General features: G+C 37.5%; 2 protein-coding genes and 2 long non-coding RNA genes across 4 annotated transcripts; all 4 read left to right on the plus strand.

The window, feature by feature from the left end:
• Positions 1-2,497: 2,497 nt before the first annotated feature.
• On the plus strand, positions 2,498-4,757 carry LOC139128719 (B-cell receptor CD22-like). The gene is made up of 5 exons (XM_070694449.1): positions 2,498-2,755; positions 2,971-3,234; positions 3,524-3,787; positions 4,023-4,286; positions 4,585-4,757. The coding sequence occupies exons 1-5, from the start codon at positions 2,506-2,508 to the stop codon at positions 4,755-4,757; spliced, it is 1,215 nt and encodes a 404-aa protein (XP_070550550.1). The 5' UTR covers positions 2,498-2,505.
• A 2,534-nt stretch (positions 4,758-7,291) lies between these two features.
• On the plus strand, positions 7,292-8,670 carry LOC139128707 (uncharacterized). Its single transcript, XR_011551387.1, has 3 exons — positions 7,292-7,385; positions 7,933-8,196; positions 8,507-8,670. It is a non-coding gene; the product is annotated as an uncharacterized lncRNA (long non-coding RNA).
• A 657-nt stretch (positions 8,671-9,327) lies between these two features.
• Positions 9,328-10,950, plus strand: LOC139128705 (uncharacterized). The gene is made up of 3 exons (XR_011551386.1): positions 9,328-9,585; positions 9,894-10,156; positions 10,703-10,950. It is a non-coding gene; the product is annotated as an uncharacterized lncRNA (long non-coding RNA).
• A 392-nt stretch (positions 10,951-11,342) lies between these two features.
• LOC139128721 (B-cell receptor CD22-like) lies at positions 11,343-18,503 on the plus strand. Its single transcript, XM_070694450.1, has 8 exons — positions 11,343-11,538; positions 12,507-12,770; positions 13,050-13,313; positions 14,049-14,354; positions 15,180-15,464; positions 15,777-15,872; positions 16,279-16,297; positions 16,783-18,503. Exons 1-8 carry the CDS (start codon positions 11,343-11,345, stop codon positions 16,862-16,864), a joined length of 1,512 nt encoding a protein of 503 aa, XP_070550551.1. The 3' UTR covers positions 16,865-18,503.
• The last annotated feature ends 544 nt before the right edge of the window (positions 18,504-19,047 follow it).

The raw sequence follows: 19,047 nt of genomic DNA on the forward strand, positions 1-19,047 counted from the left end.
TGTGTGAAGACATAATTTTGCAGGAGTTCTGTTAGTCGTAGCTGTTACCCTTATCTATATGAAAGGCAGAGCCCATTAAGACTCTATTTTAAAAGCTGGCATGGGGTTCAAACTTTATGACCATGTATGTTACCCGTGGATGGTGAGAATGTGCGTGCATGTGCGCGGCAGTAAAATGTTTCACTGAATGTTTAATCTTCTCTTGCTTGCAAGCAAAGTTGAGGTTGAGCACAGTTTACCAGTATATCAGAATGGTTTAAGAAGGTAAACAACTTAAATCACTTTTCATGTTAAAAATCATGAAAAAGTTAAAATAAAGGGCAGCTTTCTTCCTTTCACACTACAGTGTGCTGCACCAAGGTTATGGAATGTTTTCTGGTTGACATTGACGCATCGACCGCATTTACGATTATGATTGACTTGGCGCAGATATTTATTGGTTTCTCGATAAACAAGATTGAAAAGTGCAATAATTTTTCTTTGAATACTTATACATTAGTCATGACACATCAACAATTTATTATTGTTGATCACTAAACTCATAACAGAAAAAGTTTCCCAAAGCTTTGAAAATCTGTAGTCGTTACATGTGACGATACTCGAAACAGACGTTTTGCTGTTCGAATTTTTGTCAACTTAGCAATTTCTAAATTACTTGAATTCTCTTTCTTCGCGTGGAATTGCGGAAACAGGCGTGTTTGGAACAAACCACTTGTCCTGCTAAAGTACACTTGGTCCTATGCAAAGGTCTAAATACATGAATATAAACAGTGTGTTGAAATAATCTTACAAGAGGGAGGTAACTAGCGTATCAAATACTATAATTTTTATCATATCAAACTGCTCTCATGAAGAACACACACGACGTTTTCAGTAATTCCTATCCTTTATCTCGACAGATGAACCTATCATTACCTTGATTACTTATGGACCAATAAATGAAACTGGCAAAGTTATTGTCAACAGCAGCATTGGTGTCCTCTGTGACGTCGTTGAGAGCAACCCTGGAGTGGATGTCGTGTCTTGGGGAGTCCGCGGCGGCGGCGATTGGTTAAACTTTACATCCGTAACACGTGGCGATCACGGAAACTACTCTTGTACTGCAAACAATACGTTTTGGGATAACACTACTGGCAGTACAACCTTACAGATATTTCTCGATGTACAGTGTAGGTATTCATCATCCACCTTCGTTGCATTAAAAGTGAAAGCTCTTTGCTCATTATCATAGTTTCAATGACGTCGCACATGACATGAGTTACTAGTGCAAATCCCAGGAATCTCTCCTGTATTCCAAAAAAACTGAGTCCACCGTGCCAAAGGATTATGCTGGATTCTATTTTAGATTCTACCAGAATATTCGGCAGTTTTGCCAGATACAGGAAATCAATTTTGTGTTCTAGTGCTGGATTCTCAGTGCTGGATGAGGAGGGATACATTCATGGATTCTACTGTAAATTATGAGAATCAATCAAAATGGATTCTTTCAAAATGCTGTTAGGGCAAACTTGTGACAGCACAGCGGATGCCAAAAGCCTTTCACTATGTATCAGCTGAGTCGATACAGAACCCCGCACTAAAAGCTGGTTCAAGTCCTTTATCGGCAGGCTTTTCTGTCTCCAAAATATAGCATTGTCAAGACGATCAGATGCATTTGTTCGAATTCACTTATTCGCATGTGATCTTGAATACCATTTTAAAAATATGCAGATAACGCAAACACAAGATAGCGTCAATTATATTTTCAGATGGGCCTGAAATAACGTTATCTGACGTCAATAACACTGGACTTGAAGGCAGACCTTTCACAAAGTACTGTGAAGTCAGTGGTAATCCCATTGCAAGCAGCGTACAATGGAAATACGGCGATGTAGTGGTTTCTGAAAATCATACGTTGGCGTTCACTCCCCAGAGAAACCAAGAGGGGGCGTACACGTGTGTCGCAACGGTTGTGTTCTGGGATAGTACTCAGCAAGTAACTGCAGCCTCCTTGACTTGGCTGTACAGTGTGAGTGTACATGCTCTGTCGTCTGCCATCTTGAACCTTCATTTGTCCCTGTTTTTATTTAGTATTCTGTTCGCTGTTTGTTCTCTTTATTGCTCTTCTAGATACGCCCCCGATGTCAATGCGACGCTGCATATTACTTTTGAACATGAACTCCTTAACATGGTTGTTTGTTGATCACAGAGGTTAGCACAAAAAGGTGAATTCAACATATGTCATGAGGTGTTCCTAATTTTTTGCACATGTATAAGTAAATGTTTTAACCCTTTAATGTAGGATTTTTTATAATGACTAGAGAAAAAATAAACGGTGACATATGACAAGTCATGCGGAGGAAAAAAAGGATGAGAAAAAGCAGCATAGAAATAGCTGCAGGTCGGACAACTGCAAATAATGATGATTAAGGCAGAGAATATAAAACAATATGTAAAATTTAGCAAGAATGTCAATATCTAAAACTGCCAAATGCGAAATTTTGATTTTCAGATTTACCCGACGTAATGGTTGAAAAGAAAACTCTGACTGTGAAGGAAGGTGAAAATGTGACCTTGAACTGCGAAATAGATTCAAAGCCGGCAGCAGTTTATCATAACTGGACCAAAGATGACGATGTTGTGTCCACAGACTTAAAACACGTACTTGGCAACGTCCAACGATATGACGCTGGAATATACACGTGTATCGCTGTTAACGAATTGTATGATGGGACACTGGGTACAGGGTACAACGAAACGAAAGTGATCGTTGAATGTAAGTCTGAAAATATGTTGATACATTGATAAAATACCTTACACAATGTATGTAGAGAGATTCCTTCAGGCTATATAGATATTCTGCGGTGAATTTGATCCAAAGGTCTAACAAACATTGACATGAGTTGATATATATTTGACACCGACAAAAATTGTTTTGCAAATTTGCAATTATCTAATATGCATTCGCTCTTTTCCCGAACGCATTTCAAGATATCCCGGATGTCAACATCGATATCGAAGCTCCCATTATTAAAGAGGGTGAAACGGCGATGTTCACTTGCAAAATTGATTCAAATCCGAATGTAACATACCATAACTGGACGAACGATGGCGTCGTCGTGTCCACAGACCTAAACCTCGCCATCGCTAACGCCCAACGTCAGCATACTGGCACTTACCAGTGCATTGCTGGTAATGTGTTCTATGATGGAACGACAGGCACGGGATCCAATGCCACTGAACTCACTGTTCAATGTAAGTCTTATGTATTTAAACCTTAGCTTTATTGTGGATGTCGTATCGGGTAAAATTGTTGCAAATCCTATCGAAGGAAAACATTTGTAATGGATGTAGTTGGCGATATTTTCTATCGCCATAAACGTTTTTGTAATACCCTTGCACGTTGTAATTCCAAGCTATTTTAAACTCACTGTACCAACTTCGACAATAATCTAACACACTCACGTGTTCAAAGGAAAGTTGACATTTCCTTGCCACAACCACTTAAGATTGCCAACATATACACTTGACCATCGTTTAACAGATACCCCCAGTGTATCAGTTGACAAGAGAAGAGTGTCAGTGAGGGAAGGTGAAAATGTGACCTTCAGCTGCGAAATAGATTCCAACACTGACGTGACTTACCACAATTGGACAAAGGATGGCGCTGTCGTGTCAACAAACCTGAGCTTTACCATTGCCGGCGTCGACCGGCTTAATTTTGGCTTCTACGAGTGCATTGCTGTAACTGAGTTCTATGACGGAACGACAGGAACAGCACGAAACCAAACCGAACTCGATGTCCAATGTATGTATTGAAATTGTAGTTCAGTTCATGCAATAAATTCTTTATTTGTTTTAACTTTTCACCGATTTCATAAAATCTTATCAAGGATCGTTGCATCAACACCTGCAAATGGATACAACAATTAAGAGAGAGAGAGAGAGAGAGAGAGAGAGAGAGAGAGAGAGAGAGAGAGAGAGAGAGAGAGAGAGAGCCATGCTTGAATATGTGTAACAGATGATGACAAACACTCTTCCAGATATTCCTGAGGTCGGCATTCTTACTGAAGCCTCGATAGTTAGAGAAGGCGAAATGGTGATACTCAGTTGCAAAATTGATTCCAACCCGGACGTAACATACCACAACTGGACGAAAGATGGCGTTGTTCTGTCCACAGACCTAAACCTCACCATCGCTAACGCCCAACGACAGGATACCGGCACTTACCAGTGCATTGCTGGTACTGTGTTCTATGATGGAACGACAGGCGTGGGGTCCAATGCCACTGAACTCACTGTTCAATGTATGTATTCAAACCTTAGCTTTCATCATTCGTCATCATTTTATGATTCAGAAACTTCATTATTTTTAATAGGGTTACGAAACGAATTCAATGCACTGAGTCTAGATAAGGTTTTCCAATATTTGCCTATATGTACAGATCAAGGGCAAAATGATGTGATGACCACATCCCAACTATGATTGAACAGGCAAAAAAAATCATCCAAACTATATTCAAATTGTGTGATTTCTCCTCATGAAGTTTATTTTAGATCCTGTGAGTATAACGTATTAATAATTATTTTAATATCGATTAACAGATGTCCCCGGTGTAACAGTCGAGAAGGCAAGTCTAACAATCAAGGAAGGTGAAAATGTTACCTTGACCTGCGAAATTGACTCAACCTGGAAATTACTTACCATAACTGGACGAAGGATGGCGCTGTTGTGTCTGACGACCTTAGGCATGTTATTGAAAGCTCTCGACCGATAGATTCCGGCCTTTATGAGTGTACTGTCGTTTATACATTATATGATGGATCGACAGGAACGGTATCAAATAGAACTGAACTTGATGTTCAATGTACGTATTCAAATTGTTCTGCTATATTTACCATACTCACTAATTGTTAGTCTCTGTTGTTTGTTAATTGAATCAGATGTGTTATCTGTTGTCAGTCCAAATTTATCACCTTAACTTGATGTCTATCTTAATATTTAATAATCTGTACGTTGACGACAATTGGGGCAAAAAATGTTTGCTATGTCGTTTTATCGAATATTAAGGAGTAAGAGCCCTTAACCCAATGGAGATTCATGTAATGTTACATTTATGTTATGAGTTTTCTTTTCAGAGATCTTGCAAATCGTTGTCTCCATTGAAGGCTCACTGACGCAAAAGGAATTAACTGATCCCCATTTAGAGTCCAAAATCAGTCCCCGAGTGTCATTCTACAGTAATTTTACGATTGCATTAAAATTTCAGATCCTCCAAGGGTGCACATCGATGACAAAGTATCGACAATAAACGAAGGAGAAACTGTGACGATAGTTTGCAAAGTTGAGGCAAAGCCAGCGGCAACTTACCATAACTGGACAAAAGAGGGGGTTGTCGTGTCTACAGAGCTAAACTACACCATCGAAAATGCCACTTGGGTCGCTTCTGGTCGCTACGAGTGCATTGCTGTTAATACATTCTACGATGGAACGACAGGAATTGGAAACGACGTAACTGAACTCAGTGTTGAATGTATGTGTAGTACACATTACTAAGAGCAAATTGTATTCGATACTACATTCTGCATACATTTCATCTATCGGATAACTAAGAGGAGAACCTCATACAGAGATTTAGACTATGAAGTTTACTTCCGTGGTAGTACCATGATGCAATTTTAGCTGTGCCTTAAACAAAATCTTCGGCTAGGAAACACCAGGCAGGATAATCATTTATTACTATAAGGTACATCTGGAGAAGCTTTAAAAAAACGTGCAAGCATTTAACAATATCAATTGCTGAATTTTGTATGTACAGATTTCCCGAACGTTGCGGTTGTCCACGAAAAAGTAACAGTAAAGGAAGGTGAGAATGCAACCTTGAAATGCGAAGTTAATTCCAACCCTGAAGTAACCTACCACAACTGGACGAAAGAGGGCGTGGTCCTGTCTACAGAGCTTAACTACACTATCTTTGATGCCAATCGACTTGATTCTGGCTCCTACCAATGCATCGCTGGTAATACACTATCCGATGGAAGGACTGGAATGTCATCCTCCATGGTCGAATTGGATGTTCAGTGTATGTAAAAATTTCTTTGCAGAAAACTTAATCCATATCAGAATATTTTGTGGAGCATATTTATAAAGTACATGTAGTACTCCTGAATATATATTACAGATGGTTCCTGGAATTATTAAATTAGGGTTTCGCATTTTTCTCATAGATCAAAAACATCAAAAACAAAAATTGATGTTTCCGGCCGCTGTCTAGGTCATATTCTGGTATTAAGAACGACATTATTGGATTGACTGTTATGTGTATTACTAAACATTCTTTTCGCTTCATACTTGCCATAACCTTTTCAAATATATGCCATGAGGGGACGGGGTCAACAGACATGCTCCATCAGGACATACACATACATACAACCAGCCTTCACATAGAACTGGCACACAGACAGGTAGACTTGCAGACTGACGGAGAGACAAACAATATTAATTTTTAAGTGGGTTGTTTTAAGTCTTACATGGAATTGATAAATATAAGCATTACAATGGATTTCCAGATATCCCAGATGTTAGCATCGACAACGAAGAATTCTCAAAAGGAAGGAGAAACAGTGACGTTAATTTGCAAAGTTGAGGCAAATCCAACGGCAACCTACCAAAACTGGACGAAAGATGGCGTTGTCGTGTCTGCAGAGCTGAACTACACTATCGAAAATGCTACTTGGCTCGATTCTGGTCACTACGAGTGCATTGCTGTTAATACGTTCTACGATGGAACGACAGCAATTGGAATCAACGTAACTGAGCTCAATGTTGAATGTATGTGTAGAAAATATTATTAAGGATATTTTGTTCAATACGACACTTCTGCATATATTAAATCCATCGGATGACTGAAGGGAGAAGAGAAACAGAGATATAGACAATGAAGTTTAGCTTAGCGATGATATACCAAGATACAATTTTAACTGTGCTTTAAACAAAATCGATGCTCGGGAAGGAAAATCATCACATGAAACTGAAGTTTCCAAAGATTTAATCGTTATTAATTACTATCAGATATAACTAAAGAAGCTTTGAAAAACTGAAAAGCATTTTAAAATATCAATTGATGAATTTTCTATTTACAGATTTCCCAAACGTAGCGGTTGGAAACAAAATAGTAACAGTAAAGGAAGGTGAGAATGCAACCTTGAAATGCGAAATTAATTCCAACCCTGAAGTAACCTACCACACTGGACGAAAGATGGCGTGGTCCTGTCTACAGAGCTTAACTACACTATCTTTGATGCCAATCGACTTTATTCTGGCTTCTACCAATGTATCGCCGGTAATACACTATCCGATGGAAGGACTGGAATGTCATCCTCCATGGTCGAATTGGATGTTCAGTGTATGTAAACATTTCTTTGCAGAAAACTTAATCCATATTAGAATATTTTTTAGCATATTTATAAATACATGTAGAACTCCTGAATATATATTACAGCTTTGTGGAATTATTTAATTAGGGTTTCGCATTTTTGTCATAGATCAAAAACATCAACAACAAAAAATGTGATGTTTCCGGCCGCTGTCTAGGTCATATTCTCTGGTATTAAGAACGATATTATTTGATTGACTTATGTGTATTATTAAACATGCTTTTCGCTTCATACTTGCCATAACCTTTTTTAAATATATGCTATAAGGGGACAGGGTCGATAGATGTGGTCCATCAAGTTATACAAAATTATATATAGGAAGTTTACTTAGTGTACCTTATGTATTGTTTCCCTCCTATTGACATGTAATTACTCGCGTATTCAAAACGGCCATCAGATAGAACTGGCACACAGACAGGTAGACATGCAGACTGACCGAGAGTCACACAATTTTTAAGTGTGTTGTTTTAAGTCTTACGTTGAATGATAAATATAAGCATCACAATGCATTTCTAGATACTCCAGTGGTTTACATCGACAACGAAGAATTCTCAATAAACGAAGGAGAAACAGCGACGTTAATTTGCAAAGTTGAGGCAAATCCAGCGGCAACTTACCACAGCTGGACAAAAGATGGCGTTGTTGTGTCTACAGAGCTGAACTACACTATCGAAAATGCTACTTGGCTCGATTCTGGTCACTACGAGTGCATTGCTGTTAATACGTTTTACGATGGAACTACAGGAATTGGAAACAACGTAACTGAACTCAGTGTTGAATGTATGTGTAGAAAATATTACTAAGGATATTTTGTTCAATACGACACTTCTGCATATATTAAATCCATCGGATGACTGAAGGGAGAAGAGAAACAGAGATTTAGACAATGAAGTTTAGCTTAGCGATGATATACCGAGATACAATTTTAACTGTGCTTTAAAGAAAATCGGTGCTCGGGTAGGAAATTCATCACATGAAACTGAATTTTCCTAAGATTAATCGTTATTGATTACTATCAGATATAACTAAAGAAGCTTTGAAAAACTGAAAAGCATTTTAAAATATCAATTGCTGAATTTTCTATTTACAGATTTCCCGAATGTAGCGGTTGCAAACAAAATAGTAACAGTAAAGGAAGGTGAAAATGCAACCTTGAAATGCGAAATTAATTCCAACCCTGAAGTAAACTACCACAACTGGACGAAAGAGGGCGTGGTCCTGTCTTCAGAGCTTAACTACACTATCTTTGATGCCAATCGACTTGATTCTAGCTTCTACCATTGTATCGCCGGTAATACACTCTCCGATGGAAGGACTGGAATGTCATCCTCCATGGTCGCATTGGATGTTCAGTGTATGTAAACATTTCTTTGCAGAAAACTTAATCCATATTAGAATATTTTTTTAGCATATTTATAAATACATGTAGAACTCCTGAATATATATTACAGCTTTGTGGAATTATTTAATTAGGGTTTCGCATTTTTGTCATAGATCAAAAACAATCAACAACAAAAAAATGTGATGTTTCCGGCCGCTGTCTAGGTCATATTCTCTGGTATTAAGAACGATATTATTTGATTGACTTATGTGTATTATTAAACATGCTTTTCGCTTCATACTTGCCATAACCTTTTTTAAATATATGCTATGAGGGGACATGGTCGATAGATGTGGTCCATCAGGTTATACAAAATTAGCATATAGGAAGTTTACTTAGTGTACCTTATGTATTGTTTCCCTCCTATTGACATGTAATTACTCGCGTATTCAAAACGGCCATCAGATAGAACTGGCACACAGACAGGTAGACATGCAGACTGACCGAGAGTCACACAATTTTTAAGTGTGTTGTTTTAAGTCTTACGTTGAATGATAAATATAAGCATCACAATGCATTTCTAGATACTCCAGTGGTTAACATCGACAACGAAGAATTCTCAATAAAGGAAGGAGAAACAGCGACGTTAATTTGCAAAGTTGAGGCAAATCCAGCAGCAACTTACCACAACTGGACGAAAGATGGCGTTGTTGTGTCTACAGAGCTGAACTACACCATCGAAAATGCTACTTGGCTCGATTCTGGTCACTACGAGTGCATTGCTGTTAATACGTTCTACGATGGAACGACAGCAATTGGAATCAACGTAACTGAGCTCAATGTTGAATGTATGTGTAGAAAACATTATTAAGGATATTTTGTTCAATACGACACTTCTGCATATATTAAATCCATCGGATGACTGAAGGGAGAAGAGAAACAGAGATATAGACAATGAAGTTTAGCTTAGCGATGATACCGAGATACAATTTTAACTGTGCTTTAAAGAAAATCGGTGCTCGGGTAGGAATTCATCACATGAAACTGAATTTTCCTAAGATTTAATCGTTATTAATTACTATCAGATATAACTAAAGAAGCTTTGAAAAACTGAAAAGCATTTTAAAATATCAATTGCTGAATTTTCTATTTACAGATTTCCCAAACGTAGCGGTTGCAAACAAAATAGTAACAGTAAAGGAAGGTGAAAATGCAACCTTGAAATGCGAAATTAATTCCAACCCTGAAGTAACCTACCACAACTGGACGAAAGATGGCGTGGTCCTGTCTACAGAGCTTAACTACACTATCTTTGTGCCAATCGACTTTATTCTGGCTTCTACCAATGTATCGCCGGTAATACACTATCCGATGGAAGGACTGGAATGTCATCCTCCATGGTCGAATTGGATGTTCAGTGTATGTAAACATTTCTTTGCAGAAAACTTAATCCATATTAGAATATTTTTTAGCATATTTATAAATACATGTAGAACTCCTGAATATATATTACAGCTTTGTGGAATTATTTAATTAGGGTTTCGCATTTTGTCATAGATCAAAAACATCAACAACAAAAAATGTGATGTTTCCGGCCGCTGTCTAGGTCACATTCTCTGGTATTAAGAACGATATTATTGGATTGACTTATGTGTATTATTAACATGCTTTTCGCTTCATACTTGCCATAACCTTTTTTAAATATATGCTATGAGGGGACATGGTCGATAGATGTGGTCCATCAGGTTATACAAAATTAGCATATAGGAAGTTTACTTAGTGTACCTTATGTATTGTTTCCCTCCTATTGACATGTAATTACTCGCGTATTCAAAACGGCCATCAGATAGAACTGGCACACAGACAGGTAGACATGCAGACTGACCGAGAGTCACACAATTTTTAAGTGTGTTGTTTTAAGTCTTACGTTGAATGATAAATATAAGCATCACAATGCATTTCTAGATACTCCAGTGGTTTACATCGACAACGAAGAATTCTCAATAAACGAAGGAGAAACAGCGACGTTAATTTGCAAAGTTGAGGCAAATCCAGCGGCAACTTACCACAACTGGACCAAAGATGGCGTTGTCGTGTCTACAGAGCTGAACTACACTATCGAAAATGCTACTTGGCTCGATTCTGGTCACTACGAGTGCATTGCTGTTAATACGTTTTACGATGGAACTACAGGAATTGGAAACAACGTAACTGAACTCAGTGTTGAATGTATGTGTAGAAAATATTATAGGATATTTTGTTCAATACGACACTTCTGCATATATTAAATTCATCGGATGACTAAACGGAGAAGAGAAACAGAGATTTAGACAATGAAGTTTAGCTTAGCGATGATATACCGAGATACAATTTTAACTGTGCTTTAAAGAAAATCGGTGCTCGGGTAGGAAATTCATCACATGAAACTGAATTTTCCTAAGATTTAATCGTTATTGATTACTATCAGATATAACTAAAGAAGCTTTGAAAAACTGAAAAGCATTTTAAAATATCAATTGCTGAATTTTTTATCTACAGATTTCCCGAACGTTGCGGTTGCAAACAAAATAGTAACAGTAAAGGAAGGTGAAAATGCAACCTTGAAATGCGAATTAATTCCAACCCTGAAGTGAACTACCACAACTGGACGAAAGATGGCGTTGTCCTGTCTACAGAGCTTAACTACACAATCTTTGATGCCAATCGACTTCATTCTGGCTTCTACCAGTGCGTCGCTGGTAATACGTTATCCGATGGGACGACAGGGATGTCATCCTCAATGGCCGAATTGGATGTTCAGTGTATGTATCAAAATATCACATCATACTGTCTATAGTCACTTTTGGCTCGTGTAATTGGATGTTTATACATTGAGTGTTTTAATTCATTCAGGATTCGGAACAAATGTAAGACAAACAAAAATGTTTACTTTCGGTATATTGCAAACACTACTTAGCAGAAAACCTTGGTCAATGTTTAAATCCTTTTAGAATGATGTGCGGTGAAATAGTTATCGCGAAATTTTATGCTGAAGAGTAGTATACTAAATACGAATTTCGGATTTCAAATTTTTCTAAGAGATCAAAATACAATGCAAAAGTGGAATGATTCCCGCCATTGCCTATGTTATATTCAAGTCTTATGAACTATTTCATTACTTTGGCTCTTCTTTGAATAATATTTATTCTTGCCCCTTCCAATTATGCCATAGTATTTTAACAATACAACCATTACGTGCTAAAAGGGGCTAGTATCAGTACAGTACATCAGTACAATTTGTAACAGGATATGCAAAGTCAGTAAAGAAATTTTACTTGGTAAGCCTTTATGGCATTGTTTCGCACATGTTCTTCAGCCAACCGTTAGCTGAGACAGACTGAACGAAAGACGGACAGACAGAAGAAGAGACAGAAGAAGAGACAGACAGACAGACAGATAGACAGGCAGGCAGACAGAGATAGATAGATAGATAGATAGATAGATAGATAGATAGATAGATAGATAGATAGATAGATAGATAGATAGATAGATAGATAGATAGATAGATAGATAGATAGATAGATAGATAGATAGATAGATGGATATATAGAAAAATAGACAGACAGACATACAGACAGACAGACAGATAGTTAGACACAGACAAACACTAATACAGACAGGTTTGCAGACGGAAAAACTCGCAAGCTTGCATAGGCACAGACTATTAGATATAAATGTATGTCTTGCAAAGGATTGATTGGTTGATACAAGGATTGCAATACATTTGCAGATACACCAGATGTAAACATAGAGAGCGAAGCATCGAAAATAAAGGAAGGAGAAACAGCGAAATTAACATGTAGAATAGAGTCAAACCCGGAGGCGACGGTCCACAACTGGACGAAAGATGGCGTTATCGTGTCTACAGGCTTAAACCTTACGATTGGAAATGCCCGACGGCTCGATTCTGGTCTCTACGAGTGCATTGCTGTTAATACGTTCTACGATGGAACGACAGGAGTAGCATACTATAGGACGGAACTAAGTGTTCAATGTACGTCTGAAAATTTATATATATATATAATATATATATATATATATATATATATATATATATATATATATATATATACATATATAGTATAAAGATGTCCTTGCTTGAAATTTCACTGCTCTATGATATAATCAGCGAGTTATGTAACACGAATTACTTCAAGAGATTTGCGTTTATAATACCAAGTAATTGGAGTGCATTTAACAGCAAAAAAAAGACATACTTTTATGATCAGTGTTTGTAAATATGATGTGTCTGATGTTGACTTTCAATTTACAGATTTCCCAAACGTTACTGTTGATGAGAAACTGGTGAAAATTAAGGAAGGTGGAAATGCAACCTTGAAATGTGAAATTGATTCCAACCCGGAAGTCACTTTCCATAACTGGACCAAGGATGGCGCTGTCCTGTCTACATATCTGACCCATACCATCGGGAACGTCAACCGGCTTGACTCTGGGTTGTACACGTGTATTGCTGGCAACACTTTGTACGATGGAACCACAGGAATATCAAACAGTACAGCCGAATTGAGCGTTGAATGTATGGATTCACATTTTACTACATCTCTGATTTACTTTTCCTTATTTATGAATATCTCAAAAGTTTCATTGATTGATTCAATAATTTCCAATCTTGGAGCAAACAAAATCGGAATTAGCCACTAGGAATAGAGTAAACGAGACAAACTACCGGTAGATTTATTTCCTGTGCAGAAAACAAAACAATGTAAAGTATTTGATTTGTGGAGATTTGCTCAGCGTTGAAAAGCTCCAGGTGCGAGAAGACACTTACCGTATTGTTAATAAGTGGAAAATATTTGCAAAAGGCAAACGCAGGTTTTAATTATCCGACAGGCTAAGATCAACTTCACCTTCTTTGCCATGCATTGAAACAGATCTCCGAGGTATTTGTTGTTCTAAGGTGCTCCGTCGACCCGGAAGGAATGATAAAGTACAGACTTTGACACTGATATTGTGTCAAAATGATGAGAAATACCAGTTCAGTTTCATTACAATAAACCACAATGCAATGTTGAATACACAGGAATTTGTTATCCAATGGATTGTCAATAGATTGTTGATAACGACTTTATTATGAGTAACATTGCCCGTTTTATTAGTTAAGTAAATCGACAGCATTTCTGCTACGACGATCAAGACTAGTCGAGAAACAGGAATAAAATAGGCAGAAACATCCGAGAGCATTTTGCTGTGAGTTCAAGAAAGTATTTCCGATTGATAAATACATATTTCATGGGACGTTTATTGTCAACAGATTTAGCTGTCACAGAAAGCCATGGACCATCCGGCGCAGTCGTAGAAGGTGTAAACAAAACCATGATTAGGTGTACCGTGACTGACGGGGTACCTGATCCACATACCATCACGCTGTTCCACGTGAATGAAACGGTGAACCGGGTCGACAGCACTGAAAGCCCGAACGGGGTCACGAGCCACACCTTTGACCTCGGGGTCACGCAGCGCTGGCACAACGGCAGCTACTACTGTGAAACCAAAACAAGATTCGAGGACAACAGCGAGGAAAGTGAAATATCTGACGAAATATCGGTGATCGTTCACTGTGAGTACCCCATACATCACGGTTACTCTACCCAAGAGTAAGAAAAGAGTAGTAATGCATACATAGCCTTTTTTCCGTCTTCCCACAATGTATTGCTTTTACCGTAATAAGCATCGTATACACACTCAAAGCAACAAAATTTGTGCTGTATAACGGTTAGTTATACATTAATGACAGAAATTTGCAATACCAGAAAAGGCCTCGTGTATTGTATCCATCGGCGATGAAAATAGAGGGCAGGGTTTAACTGCCATAGTATTTTATAGGTAACATATCCTGCGTATACAACGTTGCATGAGTAACGCTTTGTATACCCTAGCGCGCACTGCATCACGGAACCGGCAAAATAACTATTGATACGTAAGAATAGCAAGGCAAGTATCTATATCGCAAAGTAGATTATTGCACCGAGTGGTGACCAAGTGTGTTACTCATTGTAATACACGCGTTTCCAATCAGAATACATGTGATTTTACACGCCATAAAATTTGACAATCAGGCGGCCATTAGCGTCACGAACTAGATGATAACTACCCAAACACCTATACACAGATTTCCTTTTACACACTCCCCTACCAAAACTGATGTCCCTTTACAAAGATCGGAGTAGGTTACCGACGCCTAATGCAAGCTACTGGCAAACGATGTTTAAATCAATCGGATTCACCGATACACTGCTGATGATTTGGATATCCATGACAGTAAAAATAGTGTAGGAAAAACCATATCTAGTTTTAGCATGATAGGGCACAACTATCATTCTCTTGTTAATCGTTAAGATACAATTACACTTGCATGTCTCTGCTTGTTGTTTGCCCTTTGAAGACAAACCAACCATCACAAGTACCGACGAAACCATCTTCGTTAGGGAGGGATCACGCGCAACTCTCACCTGCACAGCAGAGGCTTACCCGGGAGCTGACATAACGTGGATGAAAGTCGGCAAAACCCTGGATGTGGGAACAGATAGCAGTACATACGTTATTCAAGCCGTCACTGAAGACAATGCCGGGGAGTACATCTGCAAAGCAGAAAATGATATTGGAACTGATCAACTTATAGTTAGAGTCAGCATAACAACACCGGTCGAGAAAGCTGCCCTTAAAGAACGTAAGAAAATATGGAATACTTAAGAATATTGTTGTTATTTTCAAAAGTATGTATGTATGTATGTATGTATGTATGTATGTATGTATGTATGTATGTATGTATGTATGTATGTATGTATGTATGTATGTATGTATGTATGTATGTATGTATGTATGTATGTATGTATGTATGTATGTATGTATGTATGTATGTATGTATGTATGTATGTATGTATGTATGTATGTATGTATGTATGTGGGTACGGAAGTGTGTATTTATTCAGGCTTATCTCTCTCCGTTCACTAATTTAATTTGCTTATTCACCCAACAAAGCACTCAACTATACCCTGGTGATACTCGCTGCAGTTCCAGTTATAATACTGTCCATAATCATCATAACTTTCCTGGTTGTAAAGGCGCTACGATCAGGTAAGTAACATCTGTCTCTCTGAGTTACTACGATCAGGTAAGTTATATCTTCCTCTCTAAGTTACTCACCGTTTCAGTTTTTAGGTTGCGTGCCGATGGTGGCCAAGAATAGTTTGTCCTGATGATAGACAACAAATTATGTAGCATTATTTTAACATTCATTTGTATGCTATCAGACAAAAAATTCATACATTTTTTATAACTTCGATAAGGATCTTCCCAAAGAAGCCGTACGTGTATAGCGACTAGAGAAAATACCTAGGCGAAGTACTACGTCTTTTAAGCCTTCTATTAGAAATGGTTTTCCATAGGTTTGGGGCAGTGCTAGTATCGACCTTCAACTGTGCTGTAATTTACAAATGACATTTTCATATTCAATTTGTTTCCGTATTTTCTTTTCCCGCAGGGAAATTACATGTCAAACAGTAAGTAAAGAACATCCAGTTTAAATGTGATAGTTCCCTATTCAATTATACTGAAATATTCAGTTTAAGGTAGATCGCACCTCGAAAGTGAAATACTTCAACTTTGCTCAAACTTTCGTTAAGGAATCTTTCAACCGTTACTTTTCAATCGACCATAAAAATAAGGGTCACCGTGCAAATTTTAGTACTAGAGTAACAAATTACTCAAGATTTACCGATATTTGAAATTGATAATGCCAACATTCCTGTGTTATCTCTATGAAAAAAATGAGAATTGTTAAGATTATCAAAAAACACAAAAGCAAGTAATAGTTTTCTGTCACCGAGAGCTTCAAAACGACCCCCCCCCCCCACAAGTGGCAGTTCAGAAAAGAAATGCAAATGTTTGAGATTCCGAATATCTGTCCCCGAGGCGCAATATGCAAATATTAGACAAGGAGAAGCTTCCACGCGTCCAGCGCATAATTTGTACATTCCTCTTACAGGGTGCCCTATGAAAATCACTTCTACATCCACCCAGATGCCGGGAATACACACTTTGTTGGTACGGTTGAAATGCGCTATTAAAAGATTTATACAGGTAAACGGAAATCAGGCAGTTTGATTCTGAACAAAGATGGCAGGCTCTGAAGACGCTACATCAATAGAACTCGCCACAAGAAACGATCGATGATGAAGCAATCACGCCCAGAGGCCTGAACGGCTGTTAACTGGCCCCTGTGTTGGCACCAGATTTGTCTTATCAAACAATTTACCCACCAGATTAAAATTCCAATGGAAAATAAAAAGCTATCACACTTACATAATCCAGACTTGAGCAAAGGCGATCCCAGGGACCGCAAAAATTGCCAATAAACAGCATGGATCATTTTTCAATAGCATTCCATTATGTTGGACCCATTAATGCTTTTGTCGGGGTCGTTTACTATTAGCTCTCGTACATACACATACACATACATTCACATACATCCATACATACATATCGGAAGGCTACCAGGAAGGGGTAAAAATAAAAGCAGCATTATGTTCTAGATGATCAAGATCACGTATGTACATCCGAGTTTGTTCTAATATGGGATTCAACTTTGTCTAATCTATATGTGCCATATAACATAATACACCAGTCTGTCTATTTTCAACTAAAAACTAATTTTTCAACTATAAAATCGACCATTCAGGGACGGGTTAAGAAACAGGACGAGAGTTTTGAAACAAAAGTAAATGTCGGCAATTTCAGTAATTATAAATATTTCAGTAAATATTAACACTCAGATTGAATTATAAAATATAACATTACAGTAAACTTTAACACCGAGTCACATAGGATAATTGCAATGTACCTCAAAATAGCAGATAGTGTGTATATCACCTTGTATATATGAGTGATGGAGCAAGGTGTACTGCTCAGGCAGATGTCATCGGCGAAATATTTAACAAATCATATGAAATGATTAATCTCTACCAATACGTATTAAAGGAGCACTTTTTATCAGCTACATTTCTGATCAAATTGACTACTTGTTCACAACTTTCAAAGCAGAGCCAACTTGAAGGCCAAAATTCACACAAACGTTCATTGTGAACAACTACTAATGTGCGAGAAGCAGTGATTAGAGACTGCCGCTTTGAAGAGTCAAGTGCAGTTTACCTGAATTGCATTGGAAGGAGCAAGGATTACGAAATATCACTTCAGTAACAGCAGACTGTTGACTGTACACATGTACAGGACATGTACACATGTAATAGTAACTTTTATTTCGCACCGAAAAATTCATATCAACCAATCTGCAATCACGCACGTGTTGCAACCTTAATGACCATCATATTGTACATAGTTTGGACGATTATTCCTTGTCTTCCAAATAATAATTAGTTTCACTTCATTTGCTTGAGTTGTACAGCGTCTGATTATTATTTAAGAATTAGATTCATGTCAGATTGTTGTCAGTTGTGTAAATTTTGGGAAGTTCACATTTCATAGACTCCAAAGCAGTGCACTTTTGATCGTACAAGTATATGCAAAACATTTGACATTATTGTAGTTTTGTTTATGTACATGCGATGACTCAAACTCTGATTTTTGTATTTTGCCAATGGTTTATAGTCATTTGACATTATTTCATAACAGTGATTTTGTACCTCGCAACATATCATAATTTATACCAATCTGCTGATTAACATGGATGGAGAATGTTACAAATATCTTATAATTTATGGGTCTTTCTGTTTTTGATATGATTCTAAATAAATAATATTTAATATGTGTCATATATGGAATTATATGCTGTATTTTTTGAGAATGGTTTAGCAGTGTGTCATCAAATATGGTGATGACGACGACGGCGAAGACGACGACGACGATGATGACAATGATGATGATGCAATGGAAGTAGTGAGGATATATGTAATGCATCAAAGGGTCATTTGCTTCAATTCAGAAGTTTGCTTTGCATTATCAAAATTTATGATTATGATACTGATGTGCTGTTGCTGTTGATGATGAAGATTATTATAACGATGGTAGTGATGTTGTTGATAATGGTGCTACTATTTCAGATGATGATGTTGATGATGATGATGATGATGATGATGATGATGAAGACGAAGATGATGATGATGGTGATGATGATGATGATGATGATGATGATGATGATGATGATGATGATGATGATAATGATGATGATGATCATGATGTTGATGTTGATGAAAATTAAAATGATAATTATGCTGATGCTGATGTTTATTTTACC

This window comes from Ptychodera flava, unplaced genomic scaffold (assembly GCF_041260155.1).
Source record: "Ptychodera flava strain L36383 unplaced genomic scaffold, AS_Pfla_20210202 Scaffold_66__1_contigs__length_654902_pilon, whole genome shotgun sequence".
Classification (NCBI taxonomy): Eukaryota; Metazoa; Hemichordata; class Enteropneusta; family Ptychoderidae; genus Ptychodera; species Ptychodera flava.

Coding starts and splice junctions, on each gene's coding strand:
- LOC139128719 (XM_070694449.1), top strand. CDS start 2,506: ATGGTTGAAAAGAAAACTCTGACTGTGAAGGAAGGTGAAAATGTGACC. Junction 2,756..2,970: donor AACGAAAGTGATCGTTGAAT/GTAAGTCTGAAA, acceptor ACGCATTTCAAG/ATATCCCGGATGTCAACATC. Junction 3,788..4,022: donor AACCGAACTCGATGTCCAAT/GTATGTATTGAA, acceptor ACACTCTTCCAG/ATATTCCTGAGGTCGGCATT.
- LOC139128721 (XM_070694450.1), top strand. CDS start 11,343: ATGCGAATTAATTCCAACCCTGAAGTGAACTACCACAACTGGACGAAA. Junction 11,539..12,506: donor GGCCGAATTGGATGTTCAGT/GTATGTATCAAA, acceptor ATACATTTGCAG/ATACACCAGATGTAAACATA. Junction 13,314..14,048: donor AGCCGAATTGAGCGTTGAAT/GTATGGATTCAC, acceptor TATTGTCAACAG/ATTTAGCTGTCACAGAAAGC.